Source organism: Mustela nigripes, chromosome 7 (assembly GCF_022355385.1).
Source record: "Mustela nigripes isolate SB6536 chromosome 7, MUSNIG.SB6536, whole genome shotgun sequence".
Taxonomy (NCBI): Eukaryota; Metazoa; Chordata; class Mammalia; order Carnivora; family Mustelidae; genus Mustela; species Mustela nigripes.
The window spans coordinates 116,029,523-116,050,387 of NC_081563.1; the positions used below are offsets into that span (position 1 = coordinate 116,029,523).

A 20,865-nucleotide genomic window follows, 5' to 3' on the forward strand; every position below is an offset into this window, starting at 1 on the left:
AAAATAGTGAGGAAGCCTTTCTTGTGGCTACGAAGCTCAAATTAAATGACACCAAGCAGGGGCTGGGAGAGAAGTAGACAAGGGGCATTTCCTCAGCAACCCAGACCTCTCCCACCCCCAGGTCTGCTCCCAGCACATAGTCCCAAAACCCAGCCCAAACACCATCAAAATATTTATTAAAACCAAAGCAGGAGGGAACAGAGCGGTTAGGAAGGCAAATCAAAGTGCAGATTGGAGGAGGGGGCAGAGCAACAAGTGGGGCAGAGGGGCCCCGTGGTCTGGGCTAGTGGCACCCTTCACCCACCGCTTCTGCCCACCCTGTCAGTGAAGGTCCCCCACTCACCTTTCCCATCTCACATCCATCCTGGGGGGAAGTTGGGGCCCTGCAGTGACCCCCTGGGGAGGGACCACCCCCCTTGATCCACCCATGGCTGTCAGTCAGTCAGTCTGTCTCCCTCCCTCACTTTCCCAATAAATAAACCGCTCGGGCCTCAGCTCCTTCCGAGTAGGGCAAAGAACAGCTCAGGGACCCCTGCCCCGCTCAGGGGTATAAGGGGTTGGGGCATCGGTCCCACATCCCTCCTACCCTTTGCTGGTGCCCCAAGCTTGCCAAAGAGGCCTTGATAAATAAATAACGCTCCATTAAAGCTTCAATCAGAAAAACCTTTAAGACGACAGAAGTGCTCTCGCTGTCCTGCAAACAAGCAAGCCAAGGCCTCGCCACCTGGCCTGGTCAGCACGCAGGTTTCTGGGGGCAGGTGGCCACCCTGGGCCTCGTGGGGCCCCTGGAGCAAGGAGACCAAAAGTGCAGTTAGAGCCCCCACCACGCGCACACATGGACTCATGCACACACACGTGGACACACTGGGGCGTGTTTTCAGTGCACGCACAGATGTGTTCACCTTCATTCCCCGGTACATGCACACACACATGCTCACACACCACTCACCCCGCGGACACACATGTTGGGTGCCAGGTGCATGCACATACACACCACAAACAGAATCCTTCCCTTCCTGGCTTGCTCAGCCTCCTGGCAGTAGCCAGACTCCAGAGCTAGAAGCTTCTGGAGATAGGGGAGAGGGGTATAAATTAAACGTTTCCAATCAGGCTGGGAGGACGGCCAGGGGCAGGGGGCTCCAGGACTGCAAAGACAGGGTGGGCATCTCCGGAGGCCCTGGTCCCCCCGAGCCCCGTCAGAAATCCAGAGGGGTAAGGTCCCCAAAGTCACAGTCGAAGAGGTCTCTGATGCCCTCACCCTCCTCAAGGCCAAAGTGGTAGTCGAGGGCCTCATGGGGGGGGGACAGGCTGATGAACTCCTCAGGGAGGAGGCCGGAGAAGTCCTCCCGTACATGTTCCAGGAGCGAGTCGGCCGCCACCAGCGGGGACAGGCGGTCCTCGTCCACAGGGGCCCGCAGGCCACCCATCCGGGAAAGCAGAGGCTCTGGGGAGATGGGGGAGCATCACAGGCCAGGGACGGCCCGCAGGGAGGGCGGGGAGGGCAGAGGGGGCTCTCGTGCCTGCCCACCCCACTGGGAGAGGGACACTGACCCACCGCACCCACCCACCCTTCACCCACCTTGCTCCAGGCTGAGCAGGGACTGGCTGGGATCCGCAACAGGGGACGAGAGGGGAGATGATGGCGGTGGCACTGTGGTGGCAGGGTCAACTGCCCTGTCCTCCTCCCCAGAAGCTGTCCCCTGGGAGGGGGTCTTCCCAGGGCTGATCCCGCCTGCACTCTCCTCAGGGCACAGGAAAACGTCAATGGGGCCTTGTTTGCTCTTAAGGGAGATCTGAAAGGTCTGGGTGGAGGCAGCGGGCAGGGTCAATGGAGGCTCAGCGGACCGCCAACCCCACCCAGCCTGTCCTGGGCAGGTCTGGAGTCCTAGGTCTCACCTCTGAGGAGTCTACGGCTTGGAGCTGGGTCTCGGGAGGGGCCTTGATCACCATGACCATCTGCTCTGCAGGGTCTGCAATACTACGAAGGTCCTGGCAGGTCACGTAGGCCAGGGTTGGTGGAGTCAAGGACCATATGACCTTTGACCTCTGGGCTCACCCACCCAGAGAGTTCATAAGAATCCATACCTCATACCTACTTAGTCTGTCCTGTCCTCTTCATACCCCACCCCAGGGCCTGGCACACAGTTGGTGCTTGAGTCTCACACCTTGAGCCTCAGTTTCCACATCTGTACAATGACATCATTCCACCCACCTAATCCCAAGGTAATGTTGGCTTCCTGCAGTAATTTGATGTAGGTTACTTAACACAACTCCACGCCTGCTGCTGAGCATTTATTCTGACCCATGATCTTGGTGTCACTTGGTGGTTGTCTCTAAAACTGATAAACAGAATTTGCGGAGTGCCTAGATGGCTCAGTCAGTTAAGCATCTGCCTTCGGCTCAGGTCATAATCTCTGGGTCCTGGGATTGAGCCCCATATGGGACTCCCTGCTCAGCGGGGAGTCTGCTTTTCCCTCCCCCTGCTCTTATACCCTCTCATGCGCATGCGTGCTCTCTCTCCCCTCCTCGGAAATAAAATCTTAAAAAACAAAAAACAAAAAAAAACCCCACGTGATTTGGCTATTTACTAAAAAAAAATAAAAGCAAAGAGAAGAACACTTATTTTAAAATAGTGTTTCTAGGGGGTGCCTGGTTGGCTTAGTCAGTGGAACATGAGTCTCTTGGTCCCGGAGTTGTGAGTTCAAGCCTCATGTTGGGTGTAGCATTACCTAAAAATAAAATCGTAAATAAAAAGCTTCTATTTTGGGGGCACCTGGGTGGCTTAGTGGGTTAAAACCTCTGCCTTCGGCTCAGGTCATGATCCCAGGGTCCTGGGATCGAGCCCCACATCGGGCTCTCTGCTCAGCAGGGAGCCTGCTTCCTCCTCTCTGCCTACTTGTGATCTCTGTCTATCAAGTAAATAAATAAAATCTTTTTTTAAAAAAAGCTTCTATTTTTGTGAATGAAAGATGAGTGGGCGCCTGGGTGGCTCAGTGGGTTAAGCCGCTGCCTTCGGCTCAGGTCATGATCTCAGGGTCCTGGGATGGAGTCCCGCATCGGGCTCTCTGCTCAGCGGGGAGCCTGCTTCCTCCTCTCTCTCTGCCTTCCTCTCTGCCTACTTGTGATCTCTCTCTGTCAAATAAATAAATAAAATCTTAAAAAAAAAAAAGATAAGTAAGAACTTAGATCTCTGACCTTGAAGCTACTACCCCCATGGACAAAATCACTACTAAATAAATGTTTGCTGCTGCCGGTACTAGTTTTTCTCATTTTAATCTGTGCAGTTTGGGCACTGACTACTTTCCCCTCTTGCAGATGAAGCTGAGGCTCAGAGGGGCTCTGTAACTCGTCCAGCCTAACACCAAGGAAGCGCTCAGCCCAGAACTGGCAACCAAAGCCAGAGCCCCGTCCTGAATTCAGGGCCCGGGGTCGCCTCCCTAGTCCCACTTGGATGGGGCCGCACCCAACGGTCCTGCCCATCCCTGGCCAGCGCCCCTGACAGTCCAAGGATATCGCTGGCTGTCGGCGTCCTCAGAGAGCAGCCTCAGTTGGGTGGTGCAGAGATGGATCAGGTGGTCCAGCTGTCGCTCACTCTCCTGGAGCTGCCGCAGGTCCTGGGTCAGGCCTTCCAGCCGCCCGCCGATCCCCACTGCCGCGTGGCTGCCTCTGCAGGCGGCAAAGGGAGGGTCTGCAGCTCCCAACCCGGGAGCCCTAACCCTCCGCACCCAGTCTGCTGCTGCCCATCCTGGGAGGCCCAAGCAAGCCTTCATCCCTCTCTGGGTCTGGCGCCCCGGCTGAGAAACAGCAGAGAGCGGAAGCTGGGCTCCAAGTCAGCCTAGCAGGGGTCTGAATTTGGGCCTGGACGGCTGTAAATACCAACATGTCCCTTCCAGGGGGCACGAGAGGTAGATGATGGCATAGGGCATAGGCATGCCACGGAAAACTGTAAGATCATATAAAAGGACGAGAACGTATCAGATGTACAGACACGGATGCACTTCCAGGACATGCCATCAAGTAAAAAGAAAAGAAAAATGATGCAGAAGGGAATGATCCACCAAAATCTAAAAAAGAGGTGTCCCAGAGAGGGGACTAGCATGGCCAGTGAAGGGGGTTAAGAGGGGAAAAACAAAACAAGAACTAACAAGAACCAAACAGTTGTGTTAGACAATCCCACTGACGGCAAGAGAAGGCAGAACGGCCATCACCTAGGGTAGGAGGGGTGGGCAACTGGGAAGGAGCCCAGGGAACTTTCTGTGGTGCTGGACATGTTCTTCATCCTGATCTGGACGGTGGCTCGCCAGGCGAAGAAATACAGGACGGCGCACGGGGCTGCAGGTGTAGCATCTGCGGACTTTCCTCAGGGAAGCCACCTCCCCCCCCAAGCCGTGGTTTCCCCAGCTAGACAGGAGGATGCCAGGATGCGGACGGCCACGGTGGTGATCACCATCAGCTCCTGCACGCTGGCCCGGCCCCGGGCCCCAGCCTCCGCCTGCCCTCCCGAGTGGCTGGTACCTACAGCCACTGGATGTGGTTCTTGGACTTCTTGGCAATGAGCTGGATGCCCTCGAGGACATTGGTGATGTCATAGATGCGCCGTTTCTGCACCTTCAGCACCTCGGCTGCCCAGTTCAGATCAACAACGCCATCAGCTGAGCGGCTCAGCAGCTCCAGGAAGCGCTTCGTGGTCAGATTCAGCGAGGTCTCATAGCGTGACTTCTCCCCTGGGGATTTCACACCTGGGGGTCCAGGCACGGAGGGCGCCTCAGCACCACCCCCACACCCAGCCAGGCAAGCCTTCCAGGCAGGGCAGGAAGATGCGGGGGATGGGCAGATGGCACCTACCCCTTGGCGAAGCCAACAGGGAGGGCCTGGGGCTGCTGCCTGCCAACCATATGACATTCCTCTTCTGGCTGGGGAACTCCCCACCCCCCAGGGCCTGCGGAAGCCATGCCAGGCAGCCACTCCAGCTGCCCCTTGGGGGCCCCCAGAGGTCTGGCTCAGGGCCAGGCCTCACAGACCGGAGCTTACTTTGCCAGAGTGTTTGTCCATCCACACCCCCAACTTGGGCCCTGTCAGAGGGCCTGCTGCAGCCCAAGCTCTGTGGGTACCTTTTCCTGGGTGGCGACCTCTGCCCCGGGCCGGCCCGCTGCTCTCAGCCAGGTACTGATGGTCTGTTTCCAGGTCCAACCTCCGCTTTACCTGCGGCAGAAACAATGGGAAGATGCCCAAGAATTAGGAGTGAGGCCTCAGGAGACCTGGCTCAGAGCTTGGTGCTCCTGGGCCACCCGTGCCCCACTCTGTGTAGTAGGCTGCCTCCGTGAGGGTCGGGGAGCTCCCAGGGGACACAGTCCTACCACATGGAACAGGTCACTCAACAGGAGTTCTAGCTCTGCCACTACTTCCCTGGTGTCTGTGGTGGTTTTATTTATTTTTTTTTTTTTAAGATTTTATTTATTTATTTGAGAGAGAATGAGAGAGAAAGGGCATGAGAAGGGGAGGGTCAGAAGGAGAAGCAGACTCCCCGCTGAGCAGGGAGCCGGATGTGGGACTCGATCCTGGGAACTCCAGGACCATGACCTGAGCTGAAGGCAGTTGCCCAGCCAACTGAGCCCAGTTGGCCCCTGGCGGTAGTTTTAAAAGAGATTTGCAGGGGCGCCTGGGTGGCTCAGGCGTTAAGCGTCTGCCTTGGGTTTAGGTCATGATCCCACGGTCCTGGGATGGAGCTCCCTGCTCAGCGGGAAGCCTGCTTCTCCCTCTCCCTCTGTTGTGTTCTTTCTCTCACTGTCTCTCTCTGTCAAATAAATAAAAATTTTAAAATAAAATAAAAGAGGTCAACAAATTTCTTGATACTCTTCTTTTCAAAAAAATGGGGCCTAATTCTTTTCGCCTTAAGTATGGGCCAGATCTGGTAACTTGCTTCCAAGGAGCAGTGTGATGGGGGTGATGACAAGTCGCCTCTTGGACTGGGTCAGAGACGCGCTGGAGCTTCCTTCTTCCTTCCTACACTGGACCACTTGTCCTGGGGAGAGCCGCGGCCATGTCCCACAGGCCCAAGTGGCAAGGCACTGAGGCCTCCTCCAGTAGCAGTGTGAGTCTTAGAAACAAGTCCTCCAACCTCAGATCCTGAGCCAGAAGGACTAAGCTAAGCCTCCTCTGAATTCCTGCCCCACCAAGTCTGTACGATAATGAACGTTTGTTACTGGGGTGTTATTTTAATTAAGTTTTTAATTTCAATTGTAGTATCATTAACACACAGTGTTGTATTAGTTAAGTGCTTGTTGTTTTAAGTCATCTGGCTCCAGGTCCCTTGGGCAAGCCACCTCCTCTCTGGTTTCTGTGAACATGGTGGCCGTTAGTGCTCACCAAATGATTTGCACATGTTAATTCATTCTGTCCTATGGGTTAGCAGCACAATAATGGCTCTGTTTCGAGGCGCCTGGGTGCCTCAGTCGGTTGGGCATTTGCCTTCAGCTTAGGTCCTGGGATCGAGCCCCGCATAGGGCTCCCTGCTCAGGGGGCGTCTGCTTCTCCCTCTCCCTCTGCTGCTCCCCCTGCTTCTGAGCTCTGGTGCTCTCTGTCAAATAAATACATAAAATCTTTAAAGATAATAATAATCATGATTCCATTTTACAAATAAAGTAACTGAAGTCCAGAAAGGCCCAAGGTCAGATGGCCAGGAAGCGGCTGAACCAAGATTCCCATCCAGAACGCTCTCAGATTTAGTCACATACACTGGAGGACAGAGATTGCCCCCAGAGTCCCACAGGGATCTCAGGCCCATCCTGACTCACACCAGCCAAACCTGCCCCTCCCTCACCCACAGGGTTTCCTGAGCTTGAACCTCTTTAAGGCAGCCATGCCCTCATCACATCTGGTTGCCAAGAAATCCCATCACCAGTCAGTCTCCTCCCCACCTCCATCTGTCCCTCTTCAGCCTAGGACCCTCCTGCCACTTCTCCGCGTCAACTTCTGCTGAGAGGGGTTTTCCCACAAACCTCTGCCTCCAAGCTTCAGCCCACGGGGCTTCCCTCCCAGAAGAACCCTCACCCCCCTCCCTCCTCTTCACACGGATTCTACCCACCTCTGTGGGCAGGCACCTCAGCCATTACTTTGGTCCTTCTGATGCCGCAATGACGGGGCCTCTTCTCCTGCCAAAGTGCATCAAAACCAAGCTTTGCCCACATTATCTCTTCCTACAAATTTCCGGAGACGCGTCTGTCTCACCCGGAAGACAGTGACCCCTCAGAGGCAGGCGCCGGGCCTGAATCCTCACCGTCCGCTGTGGGGCCAGGCGCTAACTAGCATGTTTGCAGGCTCATGGGTGCCCTCAGGCATCCCGGGGGGTAGAAGCACTCACACAGGCCGAGTGCCTTTTGTGCACTGAGCGTTCCCCGCATTCAGTCATCAAACCCTCTGTCCAGACCTTGCAACAGATGCCGTGATGACCTTCCCTTCCCCAGGGGCCTGCACCTCAGAAAGATCGTTTGGTGAGAGCAAGGGCCAGGAGGTGAGCCCTAACAGGCTGGCACAGAGCCCATGTTCCTATCTGCCACGTGCCCTGCCTTCCTGCTGCCTAGTCCAGAAGCCAGCCCCCGACACCAGCCTTGTCCCTTGGGCCAGAACCTAATGTGCACCTGCCAACAGCACCCCTCCTCTTCTCCCCGTTCCTCAGACCCCTGCCCACCCTGAAGCCAGGTCAGTGCCACACCCTGAAGCAAGGGCTCAAGCAGATGTCCATTTCTGCCACTGCTCTCCAGACAGCTTGGCACAGAAGCCTAAAAAGGCAGAGCTGAACTGCCTTCTCGTGATCTCTGTCTGTCAAATAAATAAAATCTTTAAAAAAAAAAAAAAAAGAAAGAAAGAAAGGCAAAGCTGAAGACACACAGAATGCTGGCGAAAAAATCTGGACCACTCCACCAACCATCTGTGGAAGGGGAGCCCCAAAAAAGTGTGGCTTGTCTGGCCCCTGGAATACCATGTAGCTGTCAAGGCTCGAGGGAGAGTGACACAGAATCCACTCAAAGACAATGACAAGAAAAACATTGTTAGAGGGCCATGCATTGATTGGATCCCTTTTTGGATTAAAAAAATCTCATGAAACATCTTCTCTGGTTTAGTTTTCCGTATTTTAGAATCCATTCTAGGAGTAAACTCCGGAGGGTGTGTGGGTGGGGACCACCATGGGGACTGTTATGGTATCTTATCAAGGGTGGATGACCCACTGTTTAAACATAGAAATAAAGGGAAAACTACAATTTCTAAAACTTAAGAAAAAGAAAATGGTCACAACCACCTTAAAAAAAAAAACAGGCTTAGGAAAAGAAAGCAGAAGGAAAAATGGATGGGTTGGCATCTAACTTAGTCTCTTAACTCTTTTTGTATAGTAAATGTCTATTATATTTAACTTATTTTTCTTTTAAGATTTTTTATTTATTTGACAGACAGATCACAAGTAGGCAGAGAGGCAGCCAGAGAGAGAAGAAGGGAAGGAGGCTCCCTGCTGAGCAGAGAGCCCGATGCAGGGCTCAATCCCAGCACCCTGGGATCCTGACCTGAGCAGAAGGCAGAGGCTTTAACCCACTGAGCCACCCAGGCGCCCCTATTTAACTTGTTTTTTAACAGCCATGACAACAGGAAAGAAGTGGATGGGAAGGGCCAGAAGAAACAGCTGAATTGTTCAGAAACTTGTGTATGCAAGAGGTGCTCAATGAATGCTCATTGATGCTGAAGCTGAACCCGTGGCTGGCTTCAAAGACTGCCCCAAACCAATGCCAGTGCAGAAGGTCAGAGGTCACAGCTGCATTGGCCAGTGGCTACCCAGAGGTACAAGAGGGGGCAGTGGTGGAGGGCGCCAGTGCTAGGCCCATGTTTCTGCGACTTCAGCTCCAGCATGGTGCCAGCCCTCACCACCCTCCCCACACATCCCCCCACCCTGGGAGAAAATGGCTACTAGTGCTTCAGTGCTGTGAGGGCACAGGCTCCTTAAGTGCCTGTGTCTAGTACCTCTTGGGCGTTCACTAACTCAACAATTGAATGAATGGAATGCTCGGGCCTACAGGGCAGCCCCTAACACCGCTGAGGGTGGGGTGGAGCACGTGTCCTCAGCCCAGTCTCTGGCAGTCCCTCAGAGCCTGGAGCTCAGCCTCTACAGCCCTGGGGGTCTGCTAAGTACTCAGTTTGCAGGTCCAGGCCCCAGGCTGGCACCTGCACAGAAAGGCCACCGGAATATAGGTGACCTGCCCCTTGGTACAATCCTCTTCCCTTCACCCATCAGAAGGGTCCCTGAACTTCCTTCAACCTCTATTAGCATCTCCAGGGGGCAAAGCATCCCCATGGCTAATTGGTTAACCACTCAGGAAGTCTGGATTGGTCCCTCCATTTCACTAGCTGAACGACCTACCATCCCTGGGTCTCAGCTTCCCTCTCTGTAAAAGGGGATGGATGTTGAGAGTTAACTGGATGAAGTGCTTGGCACACAGCCTGACACACAAAACAGGCTCAAAACAATGGTGGCTCCTATTGTTATTAACATCTTGGTGATTCCGGAAGGAAGGCAGCACTGGGCGAGGGGCCAAGGGAGTTAGGAGAGACTTGCCGGGATGCCTCAGGGACCAGCTGCCACCCAGGCCCCCATAAGCAGTTGGACAGCTTCCACCTCCTTGCCCTGGCTCTGCCTCACCCCTCCCACTCGCTCCAAGCCCCCTGCTGAGACCCCATCCTGCCTGGCTGGCCTGGCCCCCTGCCCCCTGCCAGCCTTCCATGCCCCACCTTCACCCACAGGCTCTGCCAGTCAAACTGGTCTCCACACCCAGTCCTGCAGCCCACGGGTCCAAGCTTCAGGCCTCTGCACCCTTCTCCCCTGTAATTCAGCAACCTCTTTTTGGGCTCCCCCGCTCCCCAGTCCCAATTGCTCTTAAGCCTCTTGCTGCTCAGGGAACACTTTATCAAGCCATCTCCCTGGGATGTTTACTCTCCTGGCACTGGGGGCCTCCACTCCAGCTCCCAGAGGCCCAGCCCACCCAGTACTTCCCTGGGGGCCTAGGGGTCTGCCTGCCTGATTAATGAGGCTCCATGGCAACCAGGGCCTGTGAGGGTGGAGGGTGGCAGATGGAAGGACAGGCAGAGGGAGGGGATCAGCAGCTGGCCCAGCCACCCCGCCCCTGCAGAGAAGGCCTCCCAGCCAGGAGGCCTGTCCCCAGAGGCCCAGAGGCCCAGGCCTGCACCTGGCAGTGGAGGCTCTAGGGAGGAATGAGGGTCTCCTCAATGACTCTTCAACAGTCTGGCACCAGGACACCCCCTCTTCACCTCCCCAAGGAGCCATCCCCACTACCCTGCCACGAGTTCTGGTCTGGAGCCAGCAGGCCTCAGTTCAAATCCCAGCCCCACCACTTGCAGCCGTATGACCGGGGGCAAGTCACTTCCCCTCTGGGCCTCAGTTCAGATGGGCACAGTGACAACACTGAGCTCACAGCATGGTTGTGAGTTTTAGCTGGCTCCAAGTCTGCCAGAGACCTGGCATGCAACGCCAACTGAATACACGTGGGCCATTATTACCACTGATTCTGACCCTCAAGCGGCTCTGGGAAGCTGAGGCCCGCCGCAGAGGAGCAAACAGGGACTGGCCCGAGGTCACCCCGCACCCCGGGGCGGGGCCTGGAGGCCCCACCCAGGCTCGGTCCCGCCCAGCCCGGGAGCTTCGGCCAACCCCCCCTCCCGCGCCCCCGTTGTCTCCGGGCCCAAAACCGCGCCCCGCCTGGGTCTGCAAAGGGGTCCCGACGCGCACTCGGCCCGAGGTCCCTGCTGTCCGTACCGGCGGGCGGCCGAGCGCAGGGCGCGGCGCGCTGGGTGTGGGCCGGGGCGCCTGCGGCGTGGCGAAGAGCAGCAGGTCGGGGTCGCGGGGGCCGGCAGCTGGCGCGGCGGGGGCCGGCGGGGCGCTGGCGTCCTGCGCGGTGGAGATGATGACGATCTGCGAGGAGTCGAGCAGCCGCAGCGCACCGGCCCCGAGCAGGGCCTCCAGCGCCGGCGCGCATGGGCCGCCTGCGGGGGCCCCGGCCACGGCCATGGCGCTCACGGCCCGCGCGGCCCGGGTGGCAGGCGGCGGCGGCGGCGCGGGCCCATGGCGGCAGGCCGCGGCGAGGGCTCGATCCCGCTCCGCCCCCGGCCGCCGCTGCCTGCAAAGTCCCGGCCACTTTTACGCGCCAAATCCTTTTTGCCGCGAAAGAGCCACGAGCCGCCGAACGCTCTCACCATTGGCTGTCCGGACTGTGACGTAGGCGACGGCGACGGGGCCCATTGGCTGCAGCGCGCCGGACCGGCGGCAGTAGGCGGGTCGGGGCGTCGGCGCGAGGAGGCGCGGCCAATCGCTGCACCGGGCGCGCGCAGGCTTTGTCGGGGCGGTGCCAAGCGATTTCGCACTCCCCGCCCCCAGCCGGGACTGTCCCTACCCGAGGCGTGGTGGCCCCGCTCCCACCCCGACGCACCGCATCCTGCTGATATGTGGAGACCTTTAGGGCAGAGGGTCCGTTCTGCACTTCACACCATACGCAGACCTCACGTGACCCTTAGACTCCGCCACCTGTAGCCCCAACAACCTCAGTTCGGATCGTTAGAAACTGCCCTTCCTCTTTTCTAAGTTCAGCCCCACCTCCAAAGCCCCAGCTGCTGCTCCCATCCTCAACTTGCCCCACCTATACCGTTTACTTTCAAATCCTGCACCTGCCTTGTCCCTCTGCCCCCGAGCCTGAGCAGAAGGGGACTGCTAGGAAGTGGGGAGGGACATCTGGCCCAATACAGCGTGGGGCTTTCCTGTAAGCCTCCTTTTAGCTGGAATCTCTTCAATAGTCAATGCACAGCATCTGCTTGAACTCATTCATTCACCCATTTATTCAGCAAACGTTTTGAGAGCCTGCTCTGTGCCCCATTCTTAGTTCAGACCTTGAAGAGCTCGGTTTAGTGAAAAGAGGAACAGAGATAACAAATGTTTGGAATTTCCACGGTTAACTCCATGTTAGAACTCACAAAGGGAGGAGGTGAGGGTGCTGAGCATGAAAATGCATTTAATCCCGAGGCCCTGGGACCTCTCCATCAGCCATTTCTCATTGCTCAGGTCAGCTGATTTGACCAATATTGTCCTCTCTGTGCCAGACCTTGTGCCAGCTCTGAGGGCAGAGATGTGAGACTTGATCATTTCTATGAACTTGCCTGCCATCTGGTGGGGATGATCCACAGGGAAAAAAATAAAAAAATAAATAAGGAAAAAGAAGCTAATACACAAACAAGGATCATATCCCTAGGGCAAGAATAAACATGACTTCCTCCAGAAAGCCCTCCGGGGGGGGGTCGTAATTACTCACTTCCTCCATTGCTCAAGGCTGCCTCTGTTCCAACACTGACCACACATTCAATTGCTCCATCTGCCTCTCCTACCAGACTGGGAACTCCAACAGGGCCTCCTCCCAACACTGGTCTCACCCAGAACAGGTGCTGAGAAAGGTTAGGAAAGGAACAGACTAGTGGCTGAGGCTACCCAGAGTACAGCATGGAGGCCCTAGGTCTTTAAAAGGAGGCCTCAGCAACCAGCTTCAGAATCACCTGGGCACTCATTAACTTTGGGTCCACCCATCCTTGCCAATTTAGAATTTCTAAGTGCTCAGGAATCTCTGTTTTCACCATCAGTCCCCTACCCACCCCACCCCGCAATGCTAGATGATTTTTATGCAGGTTCACATTTGAGAACAAACAGTATACCAGTATAACCAAAATGTGTAGTGTAGCCTTGAATTATAGCCCCTTGAAGACAATTCTCAGCTCCAGTTTCCTCATCTGTAAAATGGGCACATTGCCCTAGCTATTCCTGGGTTGCCATCAGGATTAAAAAAAAAAAAAATAGGGGATCTACTGTAAGTGTTCCCTAAACTATGAGGTGATTTAGGACAGCAGCAGGAGTTTCCAAAGCAGTTTTTGAAATTACTCATGATAGGGGGCACCTGGGTGGCTCAGTTGATTAGACATCTGACTCTTTTTTTTTTTTTTTTTTAATTTATTTATCAGAGAGAGAGAGGGGGAGAGAGCGAGCACAGGCAGACAGAATGGCAGGCAGAGGCAGAGTGAGAAGCAGGCTCCCCGCTGAGCAAGGAGCCCGATGTGGGACTCGATCCCAGGACGCTGGGATCACGACCTGAGCCGAAGGCAGCTGCTTAACCAACTGAGCCACCCAGGCGTCCCGACATCTGACTCTTGATTTCACTTCAGGTCATGATCTCAGGGTCCTACGTGAGATCTAGCCCTGTGTCGGGCTCTGCACTGGGCGTGGAGCCTGCTTGGAATTCTCTCTCTCCCTCTCCCTCTGCCCCTCCCCATCCTGCTATCGCTCTCAAGAAAAGAAAGAAAGAAATTTCTCGTTGTAAATCCTAGGTTGTGAGCACTAGAAGGGACCAGAGAGACTGTAAGCCTCTTGCTGTAGAGATGGGAAAATTGAGGCCCATTCAAAAATAGGGACCTGTGAGGTTAACCAGTGATAGAATTTGGCCTACACTGGATACCCAGGCATGGGGCTAGCCTGTCCCTCTTCTCCCCAGATAGAGAAGCCACCATTATTAGAATGGTAGGTCTCATTTGAAATAATCAAGCCAGACTCTGAAGGAGAATAGAGAAGTCAGCAACATTCCCATTCCAGGTGGAGCTTCCTTTCTCTGTATCTTCCCAAAGGGTCTCAATAATGCTAACATTTGCTTCGTAAAGTACTCTCAGACCCCACAGTCATTCAACAAACAAGTTATTGAGCACCTGTCTTCTGCCAAGCACGGTACTGGTTGCTGGAGAAGAAAGACAGATATGGCTGTTATTGCCCCATTGATGAGAAAGCTGAGGCCCCAAGGGCATGAGCTTACCTAGCAGATGAAAAGACTGTTATTCATGCTTGCTGGAAGTCAGAGCTAGGGGTTTACCAAAGCCCTGGCCTCCCTTCAAAATATTCAGGTATCCAACCTCCCAGGTAGAAGCAGGTGCCTTTCTTCCCACAATCCCTCCTGTCCTGCTGCAGCAGAAAGGAGTGAAGACCAGAATTCCCAGTGTGAAATCAAGAAAGAGATAAGAGCCTTCTGTATCTATTAATACCCACTTGAAAGCAGCAAAGGCCTGAAAGATGGGGCCCCTTGGCCTCAAGCCTGGGAGATACTGATAAGGCTGTTCTCAACATCAACAGTGCTCTTCAGGCTGGTAGGTTTCCAAAAACTCCACAGTTCCTGGGCAGCCACTTCCAGGGATGATCTCTTTTCAACCAATAATCCCCTAGGTGAAGATTGTTTATCCACATGGTGCAGGAAGAAGGGGGGGCACTTGCAGCTTAAGGTCAGAGGGCGGAAAGGAGATGGGAACTTAGCCGGTTCCACTGCCAAGCCCTAGTGTCTGCCCTTCATACCTCATCACTCCCTGTAAATACCCCAAGAGCCAGGCTCAGGGCTGTCAAGATTATAATGTGTGGTTCCCGAAAGCTAATATGATGGATAGCAGCTTAATTGGTAGGTGTTCACCCCATCACCACCTCCACCAACATCTAACGCTAGAGGAGTCTGAAGGGGTGGAAGCTCCTGGGGCCACGACCATCCTCAGTGTGGAGGTATCTTTCCCTTGAATTTTTCCCAGAAGCAGGATTGTGTGGAACTGATAGGAAGAAGAACTTCTGAATTAGGTGGCTCTAAATGGGAACTTTGGTCTGTGTGACCTTGGACAAGTCTATTCATTTCTTGAATCTCATTCAATCCACAGATATTTATTAATTATGTCAGACATTGTGCTGGGTGCTGGGGAGACAGCTGGATGGAAAACAGACCCCCTCTCTCATACCTGGAGCTCACAGTCCAGCGGGAGAGTCAGAATTATTTACATGAACCTGCACAATAGGCTCATTAAGAATTTTGACCAAGGGGCGCCTGGGTGGCTCAGCCATTAAGCATCTGCCTTTGACTCAGGTCATAATCCCAGGGTCCTGGGAGCATCTGCTTTCAGTTCAGGTCATGATCCTGGGGTCCTGGGATTGAGCCTCACATCAGGCTCCCTGCTCAGTGGGAAGCCTGCTTCTCCCTCTCCCACTCCCCTTGCTTGTGTTTCCTCTCTCATCGTGTCTCTTTCTGTCAAATAAATAAAATCTTAAAAAAAAAGTTTGACAATCCCCCTTTAAAAAAGTTTGACAGACGACACAAATAATTCAAGCTTATTTTTTCCACATACACCACCTCGATGAAGGATACATTCTTACATCTAAAAAAAAAAAAATTAAAAAAAAATCTCCAAACATGAACATCCCATCATTATAAAGACTGCATCATTGGAAGAAATGATTCTGTGGCGACTTAATTTTATTAAGGGGAACAGCAAAACCCACCGTTGCATTCTGGCCGGGGGAGGCGGGGAGCTTTATCTCTGCAACATGACATTGGTCTCAAATGGTCCGCATTGCCTCACTGAATTCTCTGACTGACACTTTGCTGCCCTTGGAGATGTCCTGTCACTGTGCCAGTTCTGGCTATGTCTGCACATTGGTCTCTTACCCATCTGAGAGGCCATCAAACATAGGAGCAAGCTTGGGAATTGGGCTGACCCCAACTCTGTGCCTTGGCTAGATGACCTTGAGTAGGTGATTCACACTCTTGAAGGGCTTGGCTTACCCCATCTGTACAAAGGTCAAAGTCTCCTTTATAGGATGTGTGTCAGGCTAAAATGAGAAAACAAGAAGATTTGCAAACTGTCCCACAGATATGATTTCATTTGCCCATGAAGGTTTTTTTTTTCTTCCTGAATTGTGAATTAGCTTAAAATTTTCTTAAATTGGGGGCACCTGGGTGGCTCAGTGGGTTAAGCCACTGCCTTCGGCTCAGGTCATGATCTCGGGGTCCTGGGATAGAGTCCAGCATTGGGCTCTCTGCTCAGCAGGGAGCCTGCTTCCTCCTCTCTCTCTGCCTGCCTCTCTGCCTACTTGTGATCTCTCTCTGTCAAATAAATAAATAAAATCTTTAAAAAAAATTTTTTTTCTTAAATTGGGAAACATTATATAAAAATTTGAATATTCGGCTTTCCTTTAAAACAGCACTAGCCGGGCGCCTGGGTGGCTCAGTGGGTTAAGCTGCTGCCTTCGGCTCAGGTCATGATCTCAGGGTCCTGGGATCGAGTCCCGCGTCGGGCTCTCTGCTCAGTGGGGAGCCTGCTTCCTCCTCTCTCTCTCTGCCTGCCTCTCTGCCTACTTGTGATCTCCCTCTGTCAAATAAATAAATAAAATCTTTAAAAAAAAAAACAAAAAACAGCACTAGCCAGACCATCATGGTGCTGAGTGGTTGCTGTCCCCCACTGAGCCAGAGCCTTGGCCCCCAGTGGCCTTCCTTGTCCTGCTACTCCGGGGATTCAAGTTTGTGATCCCTGATGCTGCGCCTGGCACAGAGTAAGCACCCTTTAAATGTTAACTATTACTAGTGATATTCTTACTGCTGAGGAACCAACCAGCGCCTGTGCAGCTCCTCTGTTTTGCAGGCAACTAAAGAGAGGACGTGAGCAAGGAAGAGTAGAAAAAGTGGGGCTTTCGTGGTGAAACAGGAGACATGGGGCTTGGTGCCAGCTAACAACTGCCTAGCTGTGTGGCCTTGGCTAAGTCCTTGGCCATCAATCAGTCCACGTGGTTAGTAAGGTATGGGCCGGAGGGTGCAGGGTATGGCCTCAGTGACAGGTCTCGGATCCACAAGCCATCCTCCCTTCCCCCAAACCCCATTACCCACTGAACTCGTGCTCTGGGGGCCTCTCTTTTCTCCAAGGCTCACCCAGTGCCACTTCCATTCTCTGCATCACCCAACCTCTGAGGAGGGATTCTGCTTTTCCAAGGAGAGGAGGAGCACCAGAGATAGTAACCGTGCTCACCCAGAGCACGGCGGCAGAGCCAGCAAGGGAGCCTTAGAACAGAGGGGCTCTGTAAAAGGAGAATGATAAAAAGAGCGTGTTTACTGGATAGGATTGTTGGGACATTGAAGTGCTTAGGACAGTAGCTGGCGCACGGAGCGTGCTCAGTAAATGTCAGCTGCTGTTAGGAATCCAAGAGGAATCACAAAAGCTGCTTGCTTACATCTCCTCTCGAGGTGGCAAGGAGGCAAAGAAAACTGTTCTAGAGAGGATGCAGAATCGGAGAATTTTCGTGAAGCAATCTAGGCATACCCTCCCCCTCCCCCTCCCCAGGAGGCACAGGTGGGCACAAAGATAAGGAGAAAAATACAGTCAAAGGGCGATGGAGTGTATAGATGAGGCGATCCCCTATTTTAATATCTCTGAAATCGAGGTACAATCAATAGCATGTCCTGAATTGTAGTTGGTAGCTCTTTTCTTTCTCAGGGGGTCCCAACAATGTCGGAGCTCTTCTTCCATGGCGCCTTCGGGGTAATGAGATCTAATGTACAAAACGCGCTGGGCACAAGCTCTCAGATTATTCTCGCTGTCTTCAGCATCACCAGCACATTCGAGGCTGGCCACAGCGGAACAAGCGGCTTTTCTTCCTTTTTCTCGTTTTCTCGCTGACACCTGCTGACCTGCATTTGGTCCCGGGGTTGACAGGCACATGGCAAATGCGGTTAGGGAGGGCCGTAGGGAGGGCTCAGGATAGGAAGAGAAAGGCTTTTCATAATATATTAAGATATTCAGAGAGGAGGAGCCAGGGATTTTTTTTGTTAAAAAAAAAATCCCTGCTGGAAGCCAGAGTTCTGTGTATGCCAAACAGGCCAGGAAACCCAGCAGGCCTCCTGGAGCTGGCAATGAACCGAATCAGGGGCATTGTGTCCAAGCCACTGGCTGGCTGAGGGGGCATTGTTAGGGCCTGGCCCTGTCTGGGAAGAGGGGGCTGGAGGGGGCAGGGGGAGTGTGTTCCCATGACTCCCTGGGGAGTAATAACAATTGGGGCCAGCTGGGAAGCCCGCATGCCAGGGGCCCCAGGCCTGCAGGGGGCTGAAGAAGCAGGGCGGGGCAAGGTCAGGGCTTCCCTTTCTCAGGTTGGGGGGCAGGGCCTAAGGAGGGGGAACATGGGGGTCATTCGCTATACCCCTCTTTCTCACCCCCCACAGCCCTGGGTCACAGAGTCTCTCCAAATTACACCCCATATGTGCCCACTTCTCTCCACCTCACAGGCCCACCCTTGGTCAGACCACCATAGTCTCTCCCCCAGACCCCCGCGTGCCTTCCTCACTGCTGACCTGGCTGCCTACACTCTTCTCCACGTGTTGCGAAAAGAATCTTCCTAAGAGTTAAATCACATCATATCACTCCCCAGCTGAAACCTGCCAAAGGCTGCCCATAAATAACACTTAGAAGGAAACCCAAACCACTTAGTCTGGCCTACAACACCCGCCTGCTAGGCCTGCCTGCTTCTCAGCCTCCATGCCCGGCACTCCAGCACACCCCCGCCCTGTGCTCTGTCCCAGCCTCGCGGGCTTCCTGCCAGGCCATGGAATGCTTTCAGCTGGTTCCCTCCTCTGCACACTTTGCAGATCCTGTACTGGGAACACCCTTCCTCTGGATCTTTGCATGGCTCCCTGCTCATCATGGGTCTCAGGCCTTCCCTGGAAAATAAGACCCTTTTTGTTCTCCCCTTCCAGGTCATTCTATGACACTGCCCTGTGCTTCTGACTTCTAGCACCTGCTGCCCTCCAAAATAATTAACTTTGTGCCAGCCTTCCCTCCCTAGACTGTAAGCTTCTGGTGGGCAGGACCTGGCCCCTTCATTGTTGAGTCTTAGCGTCCAGTGTCACTAGGTACTTGGTACTTAGTAAGGACCAGGCCAACATTAGCCAGTATATTTATTTATTTATTTGACAGGGAGAGACACAGCGAGAGAGGGAACACAAGCAGGGAGAGTGGGAGAGGGAGAAGCAGGCTTCGCGCTGAGCAGGGAGCCCAATGTGGGACTCGATCCCAGGACCCCAGGATCATCACCTGAGCTAAAGACAGACACCCAACGATTGAGCCACCCAGGTGCCCCCAGCCAGTATATTTCTTATTCCCGTCCTCAGGGCTTGGTAAAGGACACCTGCCATGTAGTCAGGCTGGGACAGTCACTCTCAAGCAAAGTTCTGAATCTCCTCCATGAGCCCCAGTTCCAGGAAACTTGTACAGAAACAAAATCACATCTGCATATTCACCAGCCTCTGACTACAATGCAGCACCTTGCGTTTCACGCCTGCAAAAGACCAGAGGCCTATTAGCAGCAACAGGACTTCGTCAGCGACAGAAACCACAGCTACGCCTGTGCCGTGTCCCTGCTGCGCCAAGGTCTTGAGGTACTGTAGACACCTAAGACACCTGGGACATCAAGACACTTATAGACCTGCCACTATTTATTTCTTTAGTGGGTTAAAAAAGAAAAAAAAGCATATATTATTAAATTACAAATTTAAAAAATATTTTGATAATTATCTCAAGTCAATATAATTCGTGTCTTTTGTAATCCTGTGTATTTTACTTATTTATTTAGAGAGCGAGATCACGAACACATGAGCCGTGGGGAAGGGGAGGGGCAGAGGAGAGAGAGAGAATCTTAAGCAGTTTGCATGCCCAGGACTGGGGGGGAGGGGGCTCAATTTCACCACCCTGAGATCATGACCTTAGCTGAGATTAAGAGTCAGACACTTGACCAACTGAGCCACCCAGGTGCCCCCTACGTATTTTATTTAATGAGATTTTAAAAAACATTTAATTAATTTATTTATTTAGTAGAGAGAGAGCGCGCATAAGCAGGGGGAACGGGAGAAGCAAACTCCCCACTGCGCAAGAAGCCCGATGCGGTACTCGATCCCAGGACCCTGGGATCATGACCTGAGCCGAAGGCAGACGCCTAACTGACTGAACCACCCAGGCACCCCATTTAATGGGTTTTAAAAAACAGCATTCTGAGAGGGATCCACAGGCTTCACCAGATGCCAAAGGGGTTCGTGACACAGACTAAAAAGACCCCCTAAAAAGAAGAGTCTTCAAACAGCTGATGTGGTCTGGCTGTGGTCCTTCTCTCAACGAACAATTAGCCCACCAGGAGAGCCTGCAGAAAAGCCTGGAAAAGCAGTGGGAACGAAGCAGAGACCCCACGATCTATGTTTCCAGTTTGCTTCGTTTCCTGCATTGTTTATGAAATCGTGACATTGACAAAGCTCTGGGCGCAGAGGCCTGGTACAGGAGGCGGAGCCCTCCGTTAGGAAGCCCTCTCCACAAGCAATACTCCAAAGACAGTCCTGCTTTCCCTCTGTCTTCCGGCTGGCCTGGGAGGCCTGTAGCTCACTAGAGTGACTCATGCAGGAGACCCTCTGGTTCAAACGAAACCCCTCTCACCTAACATACTGTTCAGGGCTGAAGCAAGACAAACTCTCTCCCTATCCATCTGGAACATGACGAGGGGAGGAAAAAAAAATAATGTTTCTTTTTATAAATACCCCCTAATTTGTTAAAGAAAGCAAGCCATCTGAAGTCGCAGATTGCAGCGATGAGGGTTCGCTCTGGGAGGTGGAGCCCAGTGCAATGTTCTGGTTTAGGAGGGTGTCAGGTTCAGAGCCTGATTCTCATAAACCCAAGTGAACAATGGAGAAAGAAATGCCATCTCCAGGATTCTCTCCGGGGCCTGCGAGGTGAAAGGCGGGAGCAGGGAGCATCAGGGGAGGCCTTTTCTTGGCGTCTCTGCCTGTGAGTCACGGCTCTCACATGGGCTCACTGAAGGGTCTCTAATTTGGGAGCGGAGCAGCAGAAGGGCCCCAGATCAAACTCAGTTTTGTCCTTTCCATTTCACTTGGGGCTCTGTGGGCCTGAACGTTTGGTATCAGCGACAGCAAGGCTCCAGAGATGTAGGGCGGTTCA

At 53.5% G+C, this 20,865-nt stretch overlaps 1 protein-coding gene across 1 annotated transcript; it reads right to left on the reverse strand.

The window, feature by feature from the left end:
• Positions 1-159: 159 nt before the first annotated feature.
• Positions 160-11,089, reverse strand: E2F1 (E2F transcription factor 1). Its single transcript, XM_059406812.1, has 7 exons — positions 10,814-11,089; positions 5,112-5,202; positions 4,520-4,739; positions 3,514-3,666; positions 1,897-2,011; positions 1,580-1,802; positions 160-1,444 (listed from the first exon to the last, which is right to left on the reverse strand). Exons 1-7 carry the CDS (start codon positions 11,063-11,065, stop codon positions 1,197-1,199), a joined length of 1,302 nt encoding a protein of 433 aa, XP_059262795.1. The 5' UTR covers positions 11,066-11,089; the 3' UTR covers positions 160-1,196.
• Positions 11,090-20,865: the final 9,776 nt, after the last annotated feature.

Coding starts and splice junctions, on each gene's coding strand:
- E2F1 (XM_059406812.1), bottom strand. CDS start 11,065: ATGGCCGTGGCCGGGGCCCCCGCAGGCGGCCCATGCGCGCCGGCGCTG. Junction 2,012..3,513: donor GAGGACGCCGACAGCCAGCG/ATATCCTTGGAC, acceptor GACTCCACCAAC/CCTGGCCTACGTGACCTGCC. Junction 1,445..1,579: donor CCTGCTCAGCCTGGAGCAAG/GTGGGTGAAGGG, acceptor CCATCTCCCCAG/AGCCTCTGCTTTCCCGGATG.